The sequence below is a fragment of the Sphaeramia orbicularis genome, chromosome 6 (assembly GCF_902148855.1).
Source record: "Sphaeramia orbicularis chromosome 6, fSphaOr1.1, whole genome shotgun sequence".
NCBI lineage: Eukaryota > Metazoa > Chordata > Actinopteri > Kurtiformes > Apogonidae > Sphaeramia > Sphaeramia orbicularis.
The window spans coordinates 7735588-7763318 of record NC_043962.1 but is presented as its reverse complement, the minus strand read 5'-3'; the positions used below and the strand labels follow the sequence as shown (position 1 = coordinate 7763318).

The following is a 27731-nucleotide window of genomic DNA, read 5'->3' as shown; positions in this document are numbered from 1 at the left end:
GTTTAGGTGTAAATACCCATAACTTAAGTGAATTTAAGGTTAGTTTTATGGCTTTGTCATTTTGTTCATTCGGTTTTAAGCCTAAATTTAAGCCTTTATTCACTTAACGTTCTGTTGCATCCAAACCCAAACTCCCTGAATTCAGCCTTCGAAGGTTGAGTCCATTTCCTGCTCCCCGGGGCCCCCTGGTGCTCAGAAACACACCTCCCATGGGTGTCGTTGTCATGGTGATGTCAGCTGATAGCCCTTTAGGGTGTGGCCAGGTCTGCCTGTGAGGGCCGGGGCACCTTGTGATTTTTTTTAAGGGGAAGGGGTTTTATTTTTATCTTTTTTCTTTTTTTTTTTTTTTTTTTTTTTTTTTTTTAAGGATGCTGGGGGTTGCCCTACATTCTGAGCTTGGCGCCCAAATGGCTCCAAAAAAGCCCCGCCCCTTACAGGCTCCTGAGAGTAGCACACGCCTCAGCGATTGGAAGCTACGCCCCCTACTGACGGGGGTCCGAAGGTTTGTGGTAGAAGTGGATACAGATAACAGCGACGGTACGTGGATAGTGTCAGGAGGCCCCGGTGGTCGACGGCGAATGACGGCGCTAATCTACAGCTACTTATACACGTACTATACTCATCAGATTAAGGTTAAACAGCACAAAAATACACCAAAGCCGTGGAGTCACTGTGGTGTGGAAGAGGTGTGTGTTTACAGGATGTGAATGGGAACATGTGTGTGTTCAGAAGTGCAGCTTTGGTTCGTCCATAAACTGGAGCTCAGTGACGTCTTTGGTCATGTTTATTGGCTCGGCCTCATCCCCCCGATCCCCCCACCCCCCCCGATCTGGTTGGTTTGGGTCAGAATATGATTGTCATATTAGAGACCAGACCACAGGCAGAACCACATGAATTACACAATGATGGCGGTGGTTTCACTTTTAACCCTCCGGTATCTGACCCATACAGGTCCTAATAAAAAAAACTAAATAATATGTGTAATATGTGCAGTAGGGTACTAAAGTCAAAAGGTTTTTCATATAGTTTGTTTTTAACCATTTAAAAAAATGTTTGTATTTCATCAACTTGAGCCATAAACAAAAATACCAAATACTCCATAAGTGTCATATTTTTAACCCTGTAAATGTCATGTTTGTAATGTAAACAAATCATGTTGTATGATGCAAAGAACATTTTTTTTTCAATATTCTACATAAAAATTGGATTAATTATGTTCGATTTTTTTCATCCTGGCATATGTCAGTGATTAACACAAACACTGGTTAATAGACATTATTATTTTTTGTGCTCAGTTAAATGTTAAATGCTAAAATGTGTCACTCACTCAGTAGAAGGGTGTAAGTGTAGGAATTTAACATTGTTTATAATGTTAGGATTTTAGCAGATGGGTCAGAATTTTAAAAATCAATGAATTCTGACCTAAAACAAACTGTGAAAAATAAAATGACCTTTTAAAACATGTAGTCCAAAGTGTGCCTAATATGCTCACCCAGATACCGGAAGGTTAAACATCCACATTTAAAGTCTAACTAAAATGCCCTAATATTAGGTTCTACTTCGATACTAGAATGCCCTACCATTACACATCCACATGCATATACGTGTTAATATGTACGTCCTCTAGTCTACAACCATGTGTGGATTGTCATAATACGATGACGCACGGGTTAAAGCTGCACTCGGCAACGTTGGAGGAATTTGGCTTCATATCGTTCAGATTTCAGTTCAGTGTGATTCACAACAGGAGAAGGAATAAATAAAAGATAATCACAAAAAAGAAGCACAAGAACTAAATGAACAAATGACACCTCATTTAAAGATAAAACCTATAGTTTAGAACATTTGTTTTATATGTGGATTTAAATTACATTTAGATGAATTAGGTTTTTTCTGTTTTTTTAAACATGCATACTAATGTCATGTGACCAGTCATGCGACCTAATGACCCCAAACATGTACAAGTCCCATTATCTTCCATCACAATACTCAACTGATTGTCAAATGCATTGTGTTGATTTTTAACTCACTGTGTTCATGCAAAGACAGATAATTCAGTCTATGCTGCGTTTAACTCCATTCAATAAAAACTATTGTTTTGCCTGATTCTCACAGCAGCTGCAGACGCTCTAATATTAATCAACACATGGTCAACTTCTGAGCAAAAAGCCCTCGATTAACCGCGTCATCACAAAGCGCCAAAATCTATGTATGCTGATGATGAAGCTCAAACGTTAAAGTCCGATTGGAATAAAATGTGACCGAGTGCAGCTTTAAATCGGCACCAAGCTAACGAAGCCAACTAATTCTAGAAGCTAACGGTTCATCTCTATGTGCTACAGATGCACTCAGCTACAATATGCATCATCCTGCTGTCGACCACCTTCTGGACACGCTCCCTTCCCCGCCCCCCTCCAAATGCCCCCGATGCAAAACAAAGAGAGAGATTCTGACACAATGGAAAACAACAAAATAAACGACAATATTGAAAATCCGTCCCAGTGGCACCCCCTAGCTCTTCTGTCTTTCACTTCCTAATATTACCAGAATAATGGCAGCTTATTATGACATATTGCTGTGCTGTGTTTCTTCTTTTGGGGGGGGGGGGGGGGGGGGGGGGGATAATGTGGGGGTGTTTATTTAATACAGTGCAAGCAAAAGAATGGGGAGACACTGAGCAAACGAGGATGACACGAGAACAAAACTAACTCTGTAAGTGCTGGAGCTGAGGTGGGTGTTTTAAAGGTGGGGTGGGGGGTTAATAGTTAATACATATGATATTTTACAGTTGGGGGGGTGAAGACAGAGAGACCACCCCGTTTCCACCTTTCACATCTTCTTTTTTGTTCGTTTTTATTCTCATACCTGTTTGCGTTTTCGTCACCACCCCCCTCCCCCATAACCCCGCCCCTCTCTCTGCCCCCCCTCCCCCCCATCCCCTCTCTCTTTCTCCGCCCCCTCAGCAGGACACCTCCATGGTGTGGGTGACCGTGCCCACCCCCTCGGTGCTGTCGGAGTGGGTGCAGGCCCTGGAGCGCGACCCGTCCATGGAGCTGGCGCTGGTCAGGGAGGCGGTCCTGGAGCGGGTCAGGCGGGTCATACTGGCCGAGGGCACTGGAGGAGGGGGGGGGGGGGTAACCGGGGGGAGAGTTAGATACTGTATGACATATGCTGTTGTTTGTCAGAAACATGCTAATATGGAGAACTGACTGTTCCTGTTAGCAGCTGGTGAGAAGGTGACGGTGGATGTGAATGATTGTATAGATGTGTTTAAACCAGTGGTTCTCAAAGGGTCCATGACATCACAACCAGGAAGTCACACAAAGAACACAAAGAACTATCAAAGATAATCAAAGACGATCAAAGACTGACTGGAACGGAACCTGAGGAATCATGTCTACGGTCAATAAACGAAGGGATGATGAACATATGACTGTCATGTGTTCACATCTGTCTGGTCAGAATTAATGCTATAAATCTAAACATTACTCATTATTACACATTTTGTACATTCTTGTATATTTGTATTTTTATATATTTATATTTTTTTCATCGTATGTTTCTTTTGATTTCTCTGTTTTCTAAATATATTTATTGCTTTTGTCTCCTTTTACACTGAGACTAATCCCTTGTAATAAAGTAAATGCTTCCATATATTTTGAAAGATGTAACATAACCCTCCAGTATCCAGGTGAGCGTATTATGCACACTTTGCACTTTGTTATTAAAGGTCATACTATTTTTCACAATTCGTTTTAGGTCAGAATTCAAAAGTTGATCATTTTTGCATGATCTTTTAAGTTCTGACACATCCACTAAAATCATAATACAAACTATGTTCAATTCCTACACTAACGCACTTCTACCGAGTGAGTATAAAATGCACACTGACACATTTTAGCACTTAATATTTGATCTAGAACAAAAAATAATAATGTAAATTAACCAATATTGGTGTTAATCATTGACATATGCCAGGATGAAAAAATTAAAAAATAACTAATCCAATTTTTGTGTAGAATATTGAGGGGAAAAAAAGTTTTTTTTGTTTTTTTGCATCAAAAATAAGGTTTATTTACATTACGAACATGACATTTAAAGGGCTAAAATATTACAGTTATTGAGTATTTGGTATTTTTGTTTATGGCTCAAGTTGATGAAATACAAAAAAATGTTTAATTAAATAAATAAATAAATAAAAGTTACAAACCGTATGAAAAAAATGTCATATACCCCACTGTGCAGACTTACACACTGTCAGTGGTTAAAGGACTTCTATGAGTCGGATACCAGAGGGTTAAGTACTCATGTTCAGTAGCGTGACTGAATCCAAACTGTGCAATGAACAGAATACGATGACAGTTTTATCAGGTCTGTTCTATTATAGGTTTGGTTTTTGTCGGAGAACCCCTGGTCCATACACATCCTCAGTACCCATCATGCACTGCAGACTTTCGGGGCTCAGTTAGTGCTTCTTAAAGCTCCATGATCTGAACTGAACCTTCCTGAAACACCGAGCTCTGCCTTTAAGACCTCAGATAATCACCTGAAAACATGAGTGGCACGGTTCACAGCTGAATAAGAGCATGTTGTCATGGCAACAGTGGGTCAGGAAAGGGTTATAGAAGTGCTTACAACAATATAAATACAGGTTATTATCAAGGGGAAAATACACTGATCATCAGTAACATCATCCACTGACAGGAGAAGAGCTAATTATACTGATAATTTTACTGGTTCCTTTCACTGGTTGGATGTTTTAGACACCAAGTGAATATTTAGTGGTTGAATCAGTCAAATGTTTAACATAAAGAATGATTTTTAGTAATTTTGTTGGTTTAGTTTGGTCAGTATTTGTTCATTTTTGTTAATTTTGTTGGTTAGTTTGGTCAGTATTTGTTCATTTTTGTTCATTTTGTTGGTTAGTTTGGTCAGTATTGTTCATTTTTGGTCATTTTGTTGGTTGCTTTGGTCAGTATTCATCATTTTGTTGGTTATTTTGGTCAGTATTTGTTTTTTGTTAATTTTATTGGTTGGTTTTGTCAGTATTTGTTCATATTTGGTCATTTTGTTAGTTTGGTCAATATTTGTTTATATTTGGTCATTTTGTTGGCTTAGTTTGGTCAGTATTGTAGATTCTGGTCATTAGTTGGTTGGTTTGGTCAGTATCTGTTCATAGTGGTCATTTTATTTTTAGTTTGGTCAGTATTGGCTTATATTTGGTCATTTTGTTGGTTAGTTTGGTCATTATTTGTGATTTTTTGTCATTTTGTGATTGGTTTGGTCAGTATTTGTTCATAGTTGGTCATTTTATTTTTAGTTGGTCAGTATTTGTTCATTTTGTTGGTTGGTTTGATCAGTATTTGACTTATTTTGTTCATTTCATTGGTTTGGTCAGTATTTGTTCATTTTTGTTCATTTTGTTGGTTAGTTTGGTCAGTATTTGTTGATTTTTTGTCATTTGTTGATTGGTTTGGTCAGTATTTGTTCATAGTTGGTCATTTTATTTTTAGTTTGGTCAGTATTTGTTCATTTTGTTGGTTGGTTTGATCAGTATTTGCTTATTTTGTTCATTTCATTGGTTTGGTCAGTATTTGTTCATTTTGTTCATTTTGTTGGTTAGTTTTGGTCAGTATTTGTTCATTTTTGGTCATTTGTAATGAGATAATCAACATTAAGACTCCTTCTCTTGTTAGTGGTAATGATGTTGTAGCTGATCTGTGAATGTGGATAATTTAAGTTTCTATCTGTTAAATAGCTGTTGTTTTTAAAAAAGTGCTTGTGTTCACATGGGCATTCAAGTATTTTTATTACAGTAATGACACAAAACACTAACACAAAACCCTCATGTGTCGCTGTTGGATGGTTCTGTTCTATTGGTTCTTAAATGTTGGTGTTTGTTAATCTCAGTCCAAAAGGCTTTGCTCAAAGCAAGCTGAAGGCCATGCAAAGAGCAACACTTCAGATGCAATGGGGGGAAGCAGGGGGGTAGCAGAGTCAGGGGGGGTTAGGAGGGTTGTATTTTTCCAAAGGAGGAAAAATTGTTTTCAGTAAACAAAGATGGTACTTAAATAAAAGAATAAATACCAGAAATGACAGCAAAGTAAACGTTTCATAACAGCCCAGATATTGGATTCATTCATAAAAAACCAAACATAAAACCATAAATAAATGTCCAAATGTGACTGAACAGGGCAGTAATAAGAGGTCAGAGGTCAGAGGTGAATGGGGAGGAGGAAGTACCTGGACCTCCACTCAACCTCCGATCCTTCACATACGCGACTGAGAACAGGACGAGGAAACAGAGGGAAGATTAACACAAGTCACACAACGCTCCTCCATCACACAACACACAGTATCTGTCAGAAACAACAGTAACAGTAGGACAGTGAATGCATCGTGATGGTACTTACTGTAGCCCATCCCCTGGAGGAAGTACTTGAAGGCTTCAGTCAACTTTCCAGGCTGAAAAAAAAAACACCACAAGTTTATTTGACTTTAACTGACAAACACAGACTTTGAACACAACTGTAAGGTTTTAAAAACATGAATATGAACATGAATACAATTAACCTTCCAGTGTCCGAGTGAGCGTACTATGCAGACTTTGCACTTCATGTTGTAAAAGGTCATTATTTTTCCCAAAGACAATATTACTATAGAAACTACCATAAGTAATAATAATGGATTAGATTTATCTGGTGCTTAATTATTTTGCGTACTCAAAGCACTTACTTTAAAGTTAACTTGACTTTAAGTTAGAGTTAACTTGAATTGTAGTATTAGTACATATATACAAATACATGTGGGTACTCTTACCTGTGTGAGTTGTGGGAGTCCACCAGAGTCGGCCATCTGTCACAAGAATAAAACACAAACAATAAATAAAAAAAACACTGAATATTTGACCATTCTTCATTTATTAGATTTCTATCTTTAAAGTTCATATTGTAATATTTACATTGGTTCATTTAATTTCAGTATAAAGTGTATAAATGGCGGTTTAAATAAAATCATTGATAAAAGGTTTGACACATGGGACTTATTTACATATTGGTTGTTTCATACATTTGGTTTTTGACTAAAATATGTGTTTTTAATGAATTTATGAGAATATTTGTGGAATTATCAACAAAATGACATTGGTAAAATGTAAAAACTCAATTCTACATACATATATTGGTTACTTCAATATCAAATATCTGGTATTTATTAGAAAATTAAAGTAACAGAATGACTTTATTTTAACTATTAGAGTAAATGACCATCGTAGTACTGTATGTTGTGTACATCAGGAAAAAAACTGGTATTCTGTGGAAAACTAGAGTTGATTCTTTGTGTGTAAAGGGTTCAGGTGGTTTACCTTTAGGAAGGTGGTGTTGGTCGGGTCCAGTTTGGAATTACACTCAACCTGGAGAAAATAAACAAAACAACAACAACAACAACAACAGGACAAGTCATTGAACTGGAAAAGCAGCAGCAGCAACAACCACTACCATGTACTATACGTACATGTACTGCAGTCCATCCATCCATCCATATGTTGTGTGTGTACTGTGGTGTACTCCCATATGTTTGCTGTACTAGTGTGAGTGAATGTGACCCAGATACTGCAGCACTGCAGAGATGAGTCACTGAGGCAGCGCTGCAGCACAGATGTAAACACACACAGCACACGTAGCCGTAGCATAGCCACACACACGCACGCACGCACGCACGCACGCACGCACGCACACCACGCACACACACACACACACACACACACAACATATAAAAACCACAACAACATAGCACCAACAGGGCTGAACACACACTCTAGTGGTTTACTCTGTGTTAAATCTTTAATCCTTCCATAAGTCAGCCTGTTAACCCTCAAATATGACACATCTATTACTGTTGAGTTGGAGTTGTGGAATGTGACAGTAAATGTGTTGTTATCTGATATCCAGTCTCATATCTGTGATTTTCAGTCTCATATCTGTGATTTCATTCAGTCTCATATCTGTGATTTTCAGTCTCATATCTGTGATTTTCAGTCATATCTGTGATATTCAGTCTCATATCTGTGATTTTCAGTCTCATATCTGTGATTTTCAGTCTCATATCTGTGATATTCAGTCTCACATCTGTGATTTTCAGTCTCATTTCTGTGATTTTCAGTCTGATTTCTGTGATATTCAGTTTTAATTTTAATGAATCATATGAATCAGGGTCAACTGCAGCAGATTCAAGTGGTCAGAATTATTCCATGACCTGTATCTGTCTGATCCAATAACACCACTTCCTCTCAGTCCAACAGGCGTTTATATAACCCCCCCCCCATAGGCTGACTTAACTTAACACATGCAGCAGATTCACTGGTGCAGAAGTCGCCCCCCCCCCCAAGAGAACACAGTCACACCTATTATAACAGACATGACTCATGCAGAATGCCCCCCCCCCCTTCATGAAATCCCTCCAGTTGTAGGTCTAGGACCAATGATTGGGTCCAGTTGGTTCTTCTATTACTGTTCTGGGGTCAAGACTTGAGCTTTATACACTGTTATCCAGGTGAGCATATTATGAACACTTTGTACTTCATATTATAAAAAGTCAGATTATTTTTCATTTATTTGTTTTAGGTCAGAATTCAAAAGTTGTTCATTTTTGCCTGATTTTTTTAAAATCCGGATCCATTCAATAAACTGGTGAAACATTGTGACATTATTACTACAGATGAAGCAGCAGGGGGACTGAGTCACATGGACACAGATGGACAGACAGACCGACAGACAGACAGGACAGACAGACGAAAGATAGACAGACACTGTCCCTAGACGAACATGATGATGAATGACCTGGTTCTGTTTCCATTAAACCAGGACAAACTGTCATTAAGAAGGATACATACAACAAGAATAAAACAGTGAAGAAGAAGAAGAAAAAAAGAAGAAAAGGAGGAGGAGGAGATGATGAAAAGGAACCTATTTCAATGATCAGTTGAAGGAGGAAATGGATGAAAAGGACTAATCAAACACTCACCACTCCCTCCTCAGCTGGAGCGTTGTCTCCAACAACCAGCATCACCGGACACCTACACAACAAACACACACAGAACACAACATTAACCCTTTACACACATATCCAGCAACGTTTCAGCCAGACAAAGGTTTACTTCACTCTTTTATTCATCTGTTTCCTTCTCTCTTGAACCTCATGTATTGTTTTCATCTTGTCGGATCATTTTCAGTGTTTTATCTTCTGTTTTCTTTCATCTCGTTCCATCTCCATTATTCCCTCTCGTCTCGTTGCATCATTTTCATCATGGAGGTGGTTTGGATCCTGTTTTTGTCTTATCTTTTCCATCACTGTCTTCTTCTTTGGTCTTATTACGTGTTCTCAGTCTTTTTCCTGTTGCTATTTCTTCTGTATTTGTTAGTGTTCCATTCATTCAGGTTCAACTGTGAGTAATAATTCCCCATTAAATGTATTCAAACTAAACTAACTGTGAATGTCCAACTTACTTCAGAGTCTTGGCGTTGAGCGCTGTCCCACTTCGGTTCATCTCCAAATCCCTCCGACTGATAAAGACAATAAATGACCCATGGTTATCCTTCCAGTATCCAGGTAAGCATATTACGCACACTTTCACTTCATAGCATTTAAGGTCATGTTATTTTTTACAATTTGTTTTTAGGTCAGAATCAAAAGTTGCTCATTTTTGCAGGATTTTTTAAATTCTGACCCATCCACTAAAATCATCACATAATAAACACTGTTAAATTCCTACACTAACACCCTTCTACCAAGTGAGTACAAAATGCACACTGACACATTTTAACAACATTTGACCTAGAACAAAAAAATAACAATGTATATTAACCAACTAGTGTGTTGATTGTGCGATAGTGTGTTGATTCTAGATGTGGTCGTTTTCATGCTGGGCAGAGCTGACTTTTGGGAAAAGATGTGAGTCTATATTTTATAAGTTCTGACATAAAAATTGTTTGTAAATCATTTGTTAAAATTTAAACGACAATTAATATCACAATCAATATCTTGCGACTGAAATTAGTAAATGCATCGTTCCTGTTTTTAACTTCATTTCCCATCATGCAGTGTGGTACTGCACTTCCTGTCAACCGTTATGGGCATAGCAACATGACTGTAAGGCTATTGTACTCCAAAATTACTAATATTTCCCTAAGTATTGGTCCTATCAACTTGCTGTTTTCACTAGTCTGTTCAATGAACAAAAAATACATAAGTAGGACAAACTGCAGCAGTCAGCTCTGTAGGGATTTAATGTAATGCCCACGACACACACACAGAGTCCAGTTCCCTTTTATAATATAGATGTTGGTGTTAATCATTGACGTATGACAGGATGGAAGAAAAAAAAAAAATCCAATTTTTAAGTAGAATATTGGGGAAAAAAGTTTGTGTTTTTTTTTGCTCAAAAAATATGGTTTTACATTACAAACATGGCATTTAAAGGGTTAAAAACATAACAGTTTTTGAGTATTTGGTATTTTTGTTTATTTACATAACATTTACATTATATACTATGGCACTGTGCAGACTACGTGCTTTTGCAGATTAGTAGGACCTCTATGGGTGTGATACCGGAGGATTAAAAAGCTGCACATTGAGTTAGTTTGTGCTTGAATGAATGGTGAATGGGTTTTACCTGTTGTACATGTTCCAGAAGAGCTGCAGGTTAAACTGGTTGATGTTGTTGTTGATCTGTTGTCGGTAAGTCTGCACCAGCTCTGTGTTATTCATCAGCTCCTCCTGAACATCAGACAACAGCAGCGTCAGTTTAACATGTTCAAACGCAGATGCGTGGTTTCACATGAACAGGACATGTACCTGGCTGAAAAGATGAGGCAGGACGGTATCAGGCAGAGTACTGGTCAGCCCGACAGCTGAGGGGAAAACACAGGATTAGTTTAGGATTAAAGTTTAATACCAAGAAAATCAGCTCTGGATACATGTTACGACAAACAAATCCAGAAAAAGGTATTTGGCCGAAACTACTGGTTGGATTCGAAATGAATTCGACCAGTAGTTTTAGAGAGGATGGTGAAATCTAGACATTGGTGCCTTGACTGATACCCTTCAAGGTCACTCAAGGTCAAAGGTCATGAACCCAAATCAAAGTCATATATGACTTCCTATCAGTGCTCAAACAGTAACTATATTGATATCTGTAACCATTTCCATGTAATAAACCATCAAAATATGGACCACCAGAAGTACATACTTTGTAGACACGAGTCGCTTTTCCACTGACCCACAAATTGTGCAAATATAACTTGCATGTAAAAATTTATCTAACTGGAAAAAACGACAATTTTGCCACAAGTCTCATTTTCGATTTTAAAAGTTTTTGAGCTGGCAAGAGGTGGTTTTTCGGGCGCAGTATATCACGCAAAACTGCAATGGAAAGAGTTTTTCTATGCAACTACAGTCAGGTGAATTACAAAAAACGATGTTGACGTACGTTAACAACAAGCGAAGAAGAAGAAGAAACATGTCGTGGTATGTGTGGACACACCAGGAAACCCAGTCATTTTTAAATTTAGTACGAGATAGAGGGGTAATATATAATAATAACGAATATATCTGTAAATCAACGCCATATTTACATTCGTTGCCATGTTTATGGAATGATTTATCATGTCATCTCACGATAATAAATAAACAAATCATCGCATTTGTGATTTAATGGAAAAACTGACATTACGCACTTCTGGTTTTTCGACATTTAGTAAAAAACGGAAAAGGTTTGCGCAGATGTCCAATGGAAAAGTGACTATCGTCCAGAAGAAGCTACATCTAAATTTAAAACAAATCCAACCAGTGGTATTGTAGAAGACACAGTGCTTCCACATTAGCTCATGGCCGATCGTTCACTGAGATAAAAAACCTCCTGCACTTGGATCAGTACCTTGGTGGCGGCCCAGTCGATCCATCCTTACCGTTGGGGTCGATGTTAAGCAGAACCAAACCCTCGACCAGGTCCGGGAAGATCAGCTGAGGACAAAGAACAGACAGAAAACACCTCATTTGACTTAAACCAGACCAGTATAGAAGATGACGGACGTTTCCCTCCCGTTGCGAAAGTATGAAAACGAAATGAATTCTGGGGTAGATTATCAGGATAAGTGGGAATTAACTTGTTCTTAAAGAAAAAAGGTGAAATATTTTCAGTTTTTGAGAGTTAACCATCGTTTTACTGGTAGGAGATGCACTCCACTGAGTCATTTTACACTAAACTAGATGTTACTTTACTGTCTTTACACCAAACTGCAGGTTTCTTGACTTGTGAAATTAACTTTTGAGTTAGACATTGTAGCTGCAAATGCAACAAGATCGAAAAATTATTTGTCTCTTCATATTTCTTCCAAAGTTTCATCCCATGAGACAGAACATCAGCTCTCCATTAGCAAACTAGTTGAGCAGCCACAAGATATAAGCCTTTTCTGGTTGATTTTATCTGTTTTGGAATTTTTTTTGTATGTTGTTGCCGCTTCTGTGGTTGTTTTTGTATTGTGCAGTTTGAGATTTGGGGTCAAATGTAAAGTGTGTTACAAATAAAATTTATTGTTATTATTATTATTATTATTATTATTACAACAACTCATCACTAGCCATTAGCTATAGTAGCATAGCCAGTGAAGCTAAGTTATGCTAACAGGATGCGGTAAACTAGAAAAACAGCCTGAATAAAGAAATGGACATCAATGCTCATGTTTTTTGGGGTTTTAGTTTTATAAAAGCTGGTGAAAATCAAGGGATGAAACTCGCTGAGCTAATGCTAACATGAAAACATCCACCATTCTGTTAACACTGTTGTTAAATATCATCAGGTCATTCCAGGAACTCGATGACTTTGAACACATATTTCAACACATAACAGTAATGCCAGATTCATCTAATTAGCATTGTCACAACAACAGACTATAATGTGATACTGAATCATGCTAACATCAATATAAATATTGTTAAAAATGATTCAGTAAAATAAATGACAGATTCTCTTTTAGATTTCCAGCTTCTGCCTGTCTTTCCTGTGCTTTGTTTTTTGTGTTTTGCTGTTGAAAACACAAGCAGTTTTCCCCCAGTGGGATCAATAGTCATATCTTATCTTATCTTATCTTATCTTATCTTATCTTATCTTATCTTATCTTATCTAAGAAGCTAATTAACGCCAACAGCTCGTGCATTGAAATTAAATGACAGTAAACTTGGATTCGTCATCAGTTTGACTTCTTAACCCAGGAAGAGTAAACGTATCTGTTTTATTCAATAAACAGAAGCTCTGAGGGTCTGATTCAGTTGACACATGCTCCTGAATCTGAGGAAGCAGCAAAGAATCACAACAACACTTACAGCAAATTTGGCCAGAACGTACGCTCCAGCTCCGACGCCGATTCCAACGATGCTCTGAATCTAAAAAATGCAGATTATGGATTCATTAGATGCACCATTTTAAAGCTAAAGCAGAATGAACCTTTGAAAACATGTAATAGTTTGGAGAGATATGGAGTTATTTCTGCCCTCAGTGACACAGAATGGTGTTGTTGGCGGTGCAGGATCAAATCCACGTTTGTACAGAATCCGTTGTCATCTCAGCTTCATGTCCAGGATAGAATTACCTCCAGTTTGCAGTTAAACCCCCCAGTGTTTCAGAGTTTCCTACTCTGATACGAAACAAAGGGACTCATGGACTGAACTATCCACTGAAAACACACTGTTCTGTTATTCTATACAAGGTGTGACATTTACTGACTGTTGAAAAATATGTTAGTGTTGGTGTAAAAACGGAACTATTATGATTATTATTAACCCTTAGATGCATAAATGGATCAAAATGACCCGGTGAGGTTTTTTATTAAGAGTATCTTTGTAATAAAAGTTATTATTTCATACTCCAGGTATTTCTCAAAAAAACATGTTATCAGCATCATATTTACCTTTTTAACTTAACTTTTATAGATTTTATGTAATTGTAGTTTTTGGATAACTTATCCAAGCTTCCACAGGTGGGTAAAAACAACCCACATTCAATTACTATAGAATTACATCTGAACCTTTGATTCATTCAACAGCAAATCCAAAGGACTCACTCTCATTAAATGCATGCTGACATTGTTTCATTGGTATTTTATACTAAATATTATATACTATATATACTTTGCTTTTCAAATGTTCAAAATATAAAAAAAAGCATTTTGAAATGTGTTAAAAATGTAAAAATAAATAAATAATAATAATAACTATTTCACACATGAAATCATTCTTTTGACCAAAATATAAGACAGATGATTATTTTGAACATGATAAAATGACCAAAGAGTCAAAAAAAAACACATTGATTTAAACTTGGGTCATTTTGACCCATTTATGTTAAACTGGAGGGTCCACACACTCAGGCATCGAAAGGTTAAAAACTGAACTATTATTTTTAACGCAATACTTGACATCTGTAGAAACCAAAACTCTGCTTCATCTGCATGTTGAATGAAACTAGGGCAGGATGTTTCAGCATTAAAACACCGTGTGTGTTTTATAATCCTCTGTAGAACATGTGGAACACATGTGTGATGTGAATAAAAAGCACTGACCCAAAGTGCTGCACCACGGTGGGTAACATCCCAGCCAACTGGTCCATGGTCGGGTACTGGTACCTGTAGAGACCAACCACAGGATGACATCATCACTGCATCACATGACCAATGTGCAACAAAAAGTTTAATTAGCTTCATAATACTGACCCATTAATTATAATCATTTATTAATGCTAAACTTTTTCACTATATTACCACTTTATAGACCTGGACTGTCAAACTATGAGTTCAGGTTCCACATTCAGACTGATATGATCTAAAGTGGGCCAGAACCAGTAAAATAATAACACGATACCATATAAATAATAACAAATACAAACTTATCTCTTTGTTTGTAGTAAAAAAGTAAAATGACATTGTGAATATATAAGTAATAAGCAATATAAGTATGTAAATACTACTACTACTACTACTACTACTAATAATAATAATAATAATTATTATTATTATTATAAAAAGATGAAACAATAACAGAACTAATTTGAAGTTTACTTTGACCTCTGTTCATTTTCTGTGGTTAATTTATGTCTCGTCTGTAAAAGTCAGTCATCATCAGTCGTGTATGTGTGTGTATATAACCTACAGATAATAAATATATCTTCATTTATCCTGTTATTATGTTTTTTCTGTTGTCTTTTGTGTGTGTGATGCATATTCTTTACCCCTGTGGCATCTGCGACGCTCCAACCTGTTGACCCGGAGCATCAACGTGACAAACCACAAAGTGTTTGGTGATCTCCTGCATGTCGTCATTATTGAAGAAGGAGTTGAAGCAAAGCTTGTCTGTAGACAGAGACAGGATGAGGACATGAGATGGACATGAGACAGACGTAGACATGAGGAACGTGTTTCATATTCAGTACCAACTACACGCAGAGACGCTCATAAATGACCATCTGTTCATCTGACGCTCAGCCAGAACAGACTTTTTTTCACTCTAAAACAGACAAACATTAGTATTTGTCATTATTCTCTGTTATTATTTAATGGTTCTGATCCACTTTAGATCATATCGGTCTGAATGTGGAACCTGAACTAAAATGATGGGACTGGACTCTTTGGCGTCCGGTTTTGGGCCACGGGCCATATGTTTGACACCCCTAGGTTCAAGGGTTAAAGTAAACATAGAAAGGAATCCTTTCCGTCTGAGGTCTGATTTAATGGAGCTGATAAATAAAACATAACTGTGTCTTAAATGTGTTCCATCTGCACATACAGATCAAATCTAAATACGTTTCCATCAGCTCTAAAAAACCAAACATGAGTCGGTCAGCTGTCAGATTCAGATGTTTTCCAGTCTGGTTCAGGTTCTGGTTCAGATGAAGGATGTGCTGTATTGTCATCCTCCATCGTACTGCGTCTGTGATTAGTCTGAATGTGGTGAGGAGGATGAAGATGATGATGATGATCCTCCACCCGTTTATTTTCACTGAGGATTTATATAAAGCCACTGTAACGTCCACGTTGACCTACTTTTGCGTCCACATGTATCGGACTCACATACTTTATTTCTGCCTCGGGCTCAGTTCAACGGCTTTAATTAAATGGACTAATTAGTAAAACGAGTGAGACAGAGATGAAAATATGAAAAAGAAAAGGTTTGGAAGGTGATGAACACAAACAGAAATATGGACAATATTTTTCACAGGTTCCCTTGGGGTGGTGCTGACTCCTGGGTCTTATCCACTTCCCCTTCATCTTCATCTTCATCATCATCATCATCATCATCATTGTCTTCATCATCTTCATCGTCATCATCACCACCATTATCATCATCATCATAATCTTCATTATCATCTTCTTCATTGTCTTCATCATCACCACCATCACCACCATCATCATCAGCATTATCATCATTATCATCATCACCATCTTCATCATCATCTTCTTCATTGTCTTCATCATCCTCATCATTACCATCTTCATCATTTTCTTCATTGTCTTCATCATCTTCATCACCAACACCATCATCTTCTTCATCATCATCATCACCACCACCATTATCATCATCATCACCATCTTCATTATCATCTTCTTCATCTTCATCACTACCACCACCATCATCATCATCATCACCATCTTCTTCATTATTTTCATCATCTTCATCATCACCACCATCACCATTATCATCATCACCATCTTCATCATCATCTTCTTCATTGTCTTTATCATTTTCATCATCACCACCATTATCATCATCATCTTCATCATCATCTTCTTCCTTGTCTTTATCATCTTCATCATCACCACCATTATCATCATCATCGTCATCATCATCTTCTTCATTGTCTTTATCACCTTCATCAACACTACCAACACCCTCATCTTCAGTACCACTATCATCTTCATCATCACCACCAACACCAATACCACCATCATCTTCCTCTCCTCCATATTTTATGTTCTGTACATTACTTCCTGAGCGCTGACCTCTTTTCCCTCTGTTCGTTTTAACACCACTCAGCCTATTTCATGTCCTTTCCATCGTCCGTGATTGTGCTGCAGTTCACTTCTTTACCTGCTGCCATTGAATACTAATAACCCTGTGAGGCTGAGCTGCAGCTAAATATATATTTATATTTAACCCATAAAGACCTGAACATCCACAGCCTGATAGAAAAACGGACAAAATAATAAATAACGTGAAAACATACACAAATAATCAACCAAAATTTTTTTAAAAAAGCAACAAAATGACCAAAAACAGGCAAAGTGATCAATAAAATGAATTGAACTGAAAAAAAATAAAACCAAAATATGCCCGGACCTCAACAAAATTAAAGGAAAAAAATCATAAAACAGGCAAGAAAATGAACAGAATTGAAGAAAAAATAAGAAAATAGGCAACGCAAAATAAGCAACAAAATAAACAACTAATACAATAACAACTAAAAATGAACAAAATAAGGCTGTAGGCGTTTGTTTTTATGTTCAGTTAATGATAGATTTAACTGAAGGCCTGTGTCTGCAGTCGTCCTCCTCCTCTTCCTCTTCCTCCTCCTCCTCCTCCCATCAATGCGGTGCTGCATCCCCATTAGCCCCGCCCACCTCCCGCTGCAGGACGGGGATGTTTTTCTGACCTACATTTCATCGATGCTTCTCAAACTCACCCTTTTCCTTCTTCATCTCCTCCTCTTTTCTATTTTGGGATCAGCTCTGCACCTCCTCCTCCTCCTCTTTCTCCTTCATCACCTCCTCCTCTCTTTGTTTTCATCTCCTGCTGTTACCGCCGTCCTCATCCTACGCACATATATTATTATCCCTGCCTTTATTAAGTCACTGAGCCCTCGGCTTCTATTCAGCACCGCTAAAAACAGATGATTTTACTGCCATGATGTTGGGTTGAATATGTCGGTGCCACAGTTAACATGAGACAATGACCTGATGAACAGATACGGTCAGATTTAGGAGGATGGGACTGCACATACTGGGATATAATACTCATCATTATGTTTTCATAAATGAGGTCAGAGTCATAAAAGGATTGTGCAGCTTTTGTCAATGTAAAACCAGTGGAAATGCATCAAAAATATGAAGTGGACGGTGGAATTCACTGCAAACTCTGCTTTTGCATTGATATAAATGAGAGAATATTCATATGTTCAATGCCACATCAGCCATTTTCTGTAAAAAAAAAACAAACAAACCAAAAACAGATCAACATAAACAAAGTTAGCTGAAATCTAAAACTAACCTCTGATTCAACTTCCCTATTTCTATAGTTATTTGAGTTTGTGACACTATATATATGGGCCAGAACACAGTAATGTCCCATCAGACAGCGAACTTTAATTGATTGTCATCCCAACATTTATTTCAATATAAAGTAAAAATATTTAATGTTTAATTTTAATGTTTAATTGTTTTATATTCATATACCTGTGTGTTGAACCTGCTTTTTATCCGTTTTTAATGTGTTTGGTTTCTGTTTTTATCTTCTGTATGTAAAGTGTCTTTCAGTTCCATGAAAAGCACTATACAAATAAAATGTATTACTATTATTATTATTATTATTATTATTATTATTATTAATAAAGTAGCTTCTTGTTTTGGATAATCCCTTATGGTCAAACTAAAACAAAAATGAATTTAAAAGTAAAAATGTAAGTCGTTAGGCAACACTAATCTGTCAAATTGTCTCTAAAATATCCTTTCAAAGAGATTTCGAATACCATGTTTTGACCCATATATATATGTTAGGGCCGTCAAAATTAACGCATTAACACAGATTAATTCATCATCATGATTAATCTGATTAAAATTTTAACATAATTAACCCATCTGCAGCAGAATGACTCTGAGCGTCTCTGCTAACACATTTGGGTCAGTTTGTCCACGTAGAGTTAGCGTCACACATGAACAAATGGTCAGTTGATCCGGTAGTGACAGGCAGCAGAACCAACCCATAAAGATGGAAGACGCTAAACTGCACGTTGACCCTCCAGATGGAAATATGAAGACAAAAAAAAAAACAAGACGGAACAGTTGACCCACATAAAGTATTCTACACACTTTGTAGGAAGGAGTTTTCTTTTTACCGAAGCACTTCCAGTTTCAAATGCCACATGAGCACCAAGTATACATTAGTCAGGGATTCTGCTAGCACTTTGGCTAACGCATCGCCCAGCTTGTGACAAACATGTTAAGTGCATATATATTCCCTTCTTTGTTGAGTCTGTGTGCTCATGCAAAATGAAATGCGACTAATAGATTAAAAAGGAGTGATATTTAATCGTGATTAATCAAAATTAATCCATAGCAACCCTGCGATTAATCTGATGAAAACTTTCAATCGTTTGACAGCACTAATATATATATTATAATATATATATATATCATCATAATATATATCATTATATCTTCTGGAAAGCGGTTCCGCAGCATCCGATGCAGGACCACCAGGTTCTACTACAGCTTTTTACCCGTAGCCATCAGGCTGCAGAACTCTTAACTGGTCCCTGCTGTAGATGGTGCAGATTTCGATAACTGCCATATTTTACTCCTGCTGCATTTTCTCTTTTTAAACACTGCTGCATTTTATTCCTGCTCCTTTGCACACATGTACATACATTTTTAATAACTGTATAGTAGTATTTTATCATTATTCATCTATATAACTTAGCGCTTTACATTAGATTGTTGTCCTGAGCCTAAATGCAACCAAATTTTGTTCTGTATACACTACCTATATATAATACCTGAAGGACAATCAAGTTTGTCTAAGTCTGAGATCAATCAATCAATCAATCAATCAAATTTTATTTATATAGCGCCAAATCATAACAAAAGTTATCTCATGACACTTTACATATCGAGTTGGTCGAAACCAGATTCTAGGGCAGATAATGACGTAAAGTGTGAATTCCAGTCAGATATGGAAGGATCCGGCTGATTCCAGTGGGATCTTAAATATAAAAAGTGGTGATGATCAGACACTTTTATTACATATACATATATCCTTAATATCCCACATTTCCTGTGACATTATGTTACAGCTGTTTCATCCTCAGTTTCTTTTGGAGTTCAGAGACGCTGTGAAACAGAACATCAGTCTGTTGTTTCTGAGATTAAATTAAGTTTTTTCTCTCTTTTTATATAATAACCTTTGAAGTTACTGTGACCTTTAATGAACGTCTACATGATCAGTGAATTAAATGTAGCAAAATACATGATTTACATTGAAAAATGTAAAATACAAAGGATAATATTACAATAAATGGTGGTAAATCATTAAGGAAAAGTTCAATGTAGAGTAAAGTCATTTGTCAGCATAAAACTAGTTGAATGTCTTCATGTGTTAATTATCGCGGCTGACACTGACGTCCTGTTGAGATGATAACAAGTTTCCGTGTTGCATAAAGTAAAAACAGACTCATTATCACCTCCAATAAACGAACCAACACCTCGACTGACACATCTGTCAGACGGTGTAAATACTCACGGTTCAGTCCGACGTCGTGGTAGGTGAGGATGGCGGGTTTGTTGCCTTTGGGCGCCCCGCGGATCACCACATGCAGCATCCCATAGGGGGTTTCGATGTCATGTTCCTGTGAAAGACGCAAACACAGCGTTAAAAAACACAAAACAAAACAGTGGCCTGGTTCGGACAAACATCAGCACCTGAGTGGAAGAGATGGAGGGAAATAAAAGCACACGGATCCAAAACATCCAAGATGACGGAAGAAACAACACAAACTGTGGTTTTATCACAGAAAAAACAAAGGTTGAAACAGAAATTAACAGAAAATTAACCCTCTGGTATCCAGGTAAGCTTATTATGCACACTTTACACTTCATTTCATTAAAAGTCATATTATTTTTTGCAATTAGTTTTAGGTCAGAATTCAAAAGTTGTTCATTTTTCTGACCCATCCACTAAAATCATCACATTATAAACCCTGTTAAATTCCTACACTAATACCCTTCTACCAAGTGAGTACAAAATGCACACTGACACATTTTAACATTACTTTTTCTGTTGTGCTTATTAACGTTTGCATCACATTTTGGTCAAATTTTCTGCCAAACCTGAATGAAAACGTACCTAAACTGTACTTTCTGATAAGCCGTCGGTACCCCGCCCATAGAGGTCCTTTAACCTCCTATAGCGCATAATCTGCACACTGTCGTAATGTCAAAATGTTTTTCATACAGTTTGTTTTTAACTTTTTTACATTTTTTTTGTATTTCATCAACTTCAGTCATAAACAAAAACACCAAATACTCAGTAATTGTCATATTTTTAACCCTTTGACCCCATGACGCCAAATGTATTATATTTGATACACGAGTTTTGAAGCCCTCTACATGATCAGTGAGATATTTTTTGTCTTGAAAAACCTGATGTATACAATTAGATACATGCCATACACAGATAATCCACCTGGGGGAGGAATTCATTCACCAGAGGCCTTTCCAGTGACACTACAAGACTGTCATTAATGAGGAAGGAGGCAGAACTTTGACAATTTTGAAAAGGAATTACCAGTTTGTTAGATATATTCTGTTATGTTTTTGTTTGTTCAAAATAATAATATGTGAGCATTGAGACCCGATGTAGCAAATATGATACAAAATTGAAACTCATACATAGAAATTGATATTTGAAAAAAGTTTTTTTTTTGGTTGTTCGGAAGCACCAATAAAGGCTCCAGTTTCAATTATTTAATGGTTCAGGCTTTACAGGATTAAATGTCATGTTTGTAATGTAAAAAAAACACAAAAAACTAAGATTTTTTGATGGAAAAACATAGTAACTTTTTTTTCAGTATTTAACATATCAATTGCATTAGTTATTTTTTTTTCTTTTCATCCTGGCATATGTCAATTATTAACACCAACATTGGTTAATATACATTATTATTTTTGGTTCTAGGTCAAATGATTAATCCTAAAATCTGTCAGTGTGCATTTTGTACTCACTTGGTAGAAGGGTGTTAGTGTCAGAATTTAACAGTGTTTATAATGTGATGATTTTAGTGGATGGATCAGAATTTTAAAAATTATGTAAAAAAGAACAACTTTTGAATTCTGACCTAAAACAAATTGTGAACAATAATATGACCTCTAATAATATAAAGTGTAAAGTGTGCATAATCTGCTCACCCGGATACCAGAGGGTTAACTGTGGTTTCTTTGACTCTGTACATAAATGAGCCTTTAAATGACCCACATTTTGTTGGTGTGTCTGGTCAGAGGCAGCTCAGCTCAAAATGGAGGGATGTGTTTTCCATGAGCAGGCTCCAAAACACACAACACTGAGGCATCATGGGAAACCTGAGAGCCCGGTCACTGTTTTCTATTCTGTACAACCCAACCCACTGAGCTCTGGTCCGCAAGACGCTTCATCACAGTTCAACCTGCTCCTGTCAATCATCGATTCACTGCAGCATCCGACTGCCTCGCAGTATTACCCACAATTCCCAGAAACAAACGTCCATCCAGCGCCAGAAGTCAACGCCAAAAAACCCCAAAGAGCAACCAACACAAAGGCAGGTCAGCGGTGGAGTGAATCCAGTCAGATTAAGTCTATTATCAGTGTTATGGATTTAATTAGACTGAGTTACAACATCAGAGGGATTTATTTAAAGGTTAAAACAGTGAAAGGAGACGTTACAGCTGCACATGACCTTCAGGACTGAGGAACTATCTACTGTACAAACACAGCATTTAGAGCTTTACACACTTATTTATGTATATTTATTAAATTATCATATTGATCATATATTCTCTAGTACAAATTGCTGCTCAAATTGTGTTTTAATATGTATAATTTAATATGTACACACACACATATGTATATACATGTATATACTGGTAATTTCTCTCCAGCTATTTTTAATTAAACCTGAATGGACCAACTATAACACACATTTCCCCTCTTATATTGATCATAAATAATAGATATAATACCTAATATATTAATAATGTACTGTGTTTCATAGGATTAACAGTTGTTCTGCACATGTCGGTGCTGATCCGCAGGAATGGGTGGATGTGTGTCAGTGGGACACAACCACAGCTACGCAACCACAGCTACACAACAGTGACCCTGCACTCGGACACTGACGCTGCAGGAACACCGGATCAGATCGGTGTTTCCATGACAACGACGGCATGTGTTGGAATTTATCTTTTAGGATCAAATCAAGGACAAAACTGTCACTGTAAAAAAATAAATAAATAAATCAGACAAATCCAAGAGTGACTCACCCCGTCCCAGCACTCAGGCATAGCTGCACTGCAGATGTACGAACAAGAAGAAGAAGGAGAAGAATAAGAAGAAGAGGAGGATGAGGAGGATGAAGACAAGCAGCCAGGCCTCTCCTGTTTGACGGGACTAGTCCTGGTGATACTCGCAGTCGTGGACGTTGGTTCGTCTGATGCTGCAGCGTCTTTGTCTGATCGACTCTGCTTCCACACGACTCTTAAGCCCCTCCTCCTCCTCTTCCTCCTCCTCCTCCTCTTCCTCCTCCCTCCCCCATCACAGTCAGGGGATGGGGCAGGGCCGGACACACTGTCTCTCCCCCTGCGTGTCATTGGTCGGCTCATCTGTCCGTCTCAGCATCTCTCTCATCAGCACCACTCGCATAAATCTGGTCTGTTTTTCTAACCCTGTTCAAACCTGTTACTGCTGATGAACAGCTGATGGAACGACGCCAAAGCTTTCAACTAATTCAATATGAGGACATTCAGAGGCGCTGTAGTTACCGTGGAAACACCGTCACCTTCGACAACATTGACTCGCCAGTAAAACCCATAGAGTTGGATCAATGACATTGGATGGAGACACTGGGTTTATGTTAAATGATAAATAAAATGAACAAAAATGAAAAAGAACAGGCAAAATAATATATAACATGGAAAAAATAAACCAAAAAAAAAAAAAATGAATAAAATAAGCAACAAAATGACATCAGCAAAATTTTGTTGATTATTTTGTTTACTGTTGTTCAATTCGTTGATTATCATATTCATTTTGTTGATTTTGTTGATTTTGTTGGTAATTTTGTTCATTTTTGCTCATTTTGTTGGTGAATTTTGGTTATTTTTGCTCATTTTGTTGATTATTTAATTACTTTTGTTGATAATTCTGAACATAAACTGCAATGGTGATCCATAAAATGAACAAAAATAAATAATAAATCATAAGTAACATGAAAAAATAAGCCACAAAATGAATAAAAATGAAAATAATAATAATAATAATAATAATAATACAGATGACAAAATGAACAAAAAAAGAATGAAAATGAACAAAATTAATAAAAATGTACAAAATAATAAGTGCCAATGAACAAAATAAGGCTGAAGACTTTTGTTTTGATGTTCAGTTAATGATAGATTTGGCTGTTAAAGTCACTTTTTCTCTGTTTTTGATAAAAAGAAAACATTTGAATTTACTCTGAGATTGAATGAACATCTGTATGATCAGTGAATTAAATATAAAAAAATACAGGATTTACACAGAAAAACTACTGTGTACGTGTACATGACCACGGTCGCCATGGACACCAGTGTCCATCCTGCTGACTCCAGACCCCATCCAGCCTTTGTTCCTGTTCCACCTCAGCCCCTTTTCTGTCCCTCTAAACCCCCCCATCCTGTTGACAGAAGAACCCCCTCCCATCCATAGAGATAAACCCCCTCCCTGCTGACTCTGCATCCTGTGTCTTAAACACACAGTCTGTCCAAACCACTGCAAAGACCCATGAAGACATGTGGACACTTTATACAGACTTCAACACACAGAAAAAGAAAAACTACATGTGTTAAAGTCACTGTTTACTGTGACCTTTGACCCATATGACGACAAAAAACACAAACAGAAACATCAAACACCATTATTTTAGTCATTTTGTCGATTATTTTCATCAATTTGTTTGTAATTTTGTTCATTTTTGTTCATTTTGTTGATTCTTTTATTCATTATGTTGATTCTTTGACTAGACATTTTTTCCGTCGTCATATAACTTTCTCAGTCTAATTAAGCCGACATCATCGTTAAAGGTTTTAATTGATGAGATGCAGTGTTGGGCTTCGGTGTGAAACGAAGCTGTTTCATTCTCAGCGTTGACACCTGGTGTCGGATAGAAATAAATCAGCGTTAAAACCTGCCCAGATCGACCCCAGAGGAAGGAGAAAACATGATGATGTAACGTTAAAGCAGGTTGATCAAATGTTCAGTCAGTTTACGTCTGGTTTGATGCTGAGTCTCCAGTATGTCATAGCTGGTTTAGTTCAAACTGAGGGGGAACTTAACAACCCAAACCAGCAGATTAAAGGATCACAGTGGATCAGTTTATCATGTACGGATTACAGTGGATCTACAAAGACACTAAACATTTAATAACAGAGAGAATATTGGTAAAATTAGACTGATTTCACCTTTCAGATTGTTCATATTTGTTCAGTTTATTCACATTTTATTGTTAATGGATAGTTTGTTGATGTAAACACGTTCATGTAATTTCACTTTTTTTTACATTAAACAAATAGAAACATTTGTATTTGTTATTATTTAGATGTTACTCAGTTATTATTTTACTGGTTCTGATCCACTTGAGATCATGTTGGTCTGAATGTGGAACCTGAACTAAACTGATTTTAACATCATTGAATGTTAATATCTTCAGTGTAATTTTCATCCCATGGACCGGATTGGACTCTTTGGTGGCCAGTGTTGGCCCACGGGCCGTATGTTTGACACCCCTGTATTAAAGTCATTAAGCAATATCAAAGGTACCTCCAATTAAAACTTTTATTAAGTACCACATAACAATATATATTTATAGATTTATTTAGCCCTTTAGTTAGTTAGTTAGTTAGTTATTGCACACTTACTTATGTATATTTCTTAAAACCCTATAAAGCCTGAACTGTTAAATCCTCGACAGAAAATTCCACTTCTTTGAAAGTGGAGCCTTTAGTGGTCCTTCTGAACAACCAAAAAGAAAAAAAAATCCTTTTTTCAAATATCAATTTCCATGTATGAGTTTCAATTTTGTATCATACTTCATACATCAGTGCTCAAATATTATTATTTTTGAACAAACAAAAACCTAAACATGTCTAACAAATTGGTAATTATTTTTCAAAATTGTCAAAGTTCTTCCTCCTTCCTCATTAATGACAGTCTTGTAGTGTCACTGGAAAGGCCTCTGGTGAATGAATTCCTCCCCCTGGTGGATTATCTGTATATTGCATGTATCTAATAGTATACATCAGGTTTTTCAAGAAAAAAAATATCACACTGATCATGTAGAGGGCTTCAAAACTCATGTATCAAATATGATACGTTTGGGGTTATAGGGTTAATTATCATACTAATATATTGTACAGTACATATCGTACAAATTGCTATTGCTGTTCTAATTGTACATATGTGTGTGTGTATATATATATATATATATATATATATATATATATATATATATATATATATATATACATATATATATATACATATATATACATAAGATTTCTTTACTGTTACTTTTTATTATACTTAAACGGAGCAACTGTAACAATAATTTTTCCTTAGATTAATAAATGACGCTGGTTCTAGTTCTGATTCAGTTTTTATCTCAACTGATACATACGATGGTTTGATTTGATTTATTTATTTATTTCGAACATGCAAAGAAACAAAATAAAACAAAACAAAATAAAACATTTAAATGGACAGAATCTATCTTCAAGCACATACAAGTCTGAATTTTGCACGGTCGAAAAGGAGTAGGAAGAAGTATAAACTTATTTAACCCAACCCCTCAGTGCTTTTACACCTTTATCACTAACTTGATACAAGAATCAAACAATACAATTTTCCTAATTTTAGCACTGAACCACAACAAATACATAATGCAGTAACTGAATTACACACAACAATATGTTCATGGCTGTACAGTCATACAAACAGACTCAACAATTCAACCATTTCCTTCAACAATCACAGCATATTTGTCAGTACATCATCCATAAACAAACAGGCCACATTGTCATAATTAAATACTGTACCTCTCAAGAATCATTTCTTTATATGTTTCATTTTGATTTGATGATTACTTGGACATTTAAAACCAAACATGTGGTGTTTGTTGGTTCAGTTTGACTTTATTAAACCATCAGAGGCTGGTTTTACATCACAGTGTAATAAATATAAAGTGTGTGTTAGGATTAAACAGGAAACAGCTGACGATAACACACTATCAAAGCCTCATGTTTTCTCTGCTTATTAAAGGTGACACCATGTCCTCTGAAGAACACGATTCTAAGAATAAAACCCATAACAGGCTGTTTTTAATACCTTCACTGTTTCCTAGACACCAGACATGCAGCTGCTATAAGTAACTCAGTGTCACGTTCACACTTTAAGTCTCGCTAATTCTTCTCATCTTCGAAAAAAGACGATGAAAACCTGCACTTTTTAACATGTTTAAGGGAGAAAATCGACAGCGCCTCATCACATCATTGTGAAACAGCAGGTTTTCAGACGTTAAAACATGATATTCTCAGCCCCTCTGGCCACACCCACTTAGGAGACGGGAAGTGTGTTGTCATGGTAACGCTACATGAGGCTTGTACCAATATCCATGTTCCATAAATCCACTAAAC

At 36.7% G+C, this 27731-nt stretch overlaps 1 protein-coding gene across 1 annotated transcript; it reads right to left on the bottom strand.

The window, feature by feature from the left end:
* Positions 1 to 1886: 1886 nt before the first annotated feature.
* On the bottom strand, positions 1887 to 23669 carry LOC115420997 (protein NDRG4-like). The gene is given in 16 exon segments (XM_030136651.1): positions 1887 to 3114; positions 6244 to 6282; positions 6414 to 6465; positions 6820 to 6855; positions 7364 to 7411; positions 9022 to 9073; positions 9504 to 9560; positions 10670 to 10773; positions 10852 to 10917; positions 11933 to 11961; positions 11964 to 12018; positions 13378 to 13437; positions 14609 to 14675; positions 15278 to 15398; positions 20557 to 20662; positions 23328 to 23669. Coding segments are annotated over 16 exon segments (1386 nt in total). The 5' UTR covers positions 23667 to 23669; the 3' UTR covers positions 1887 to 2959.
* Between the last annotated feature and the right edge of the window lie 4062 nt (positions 23670 to 27731).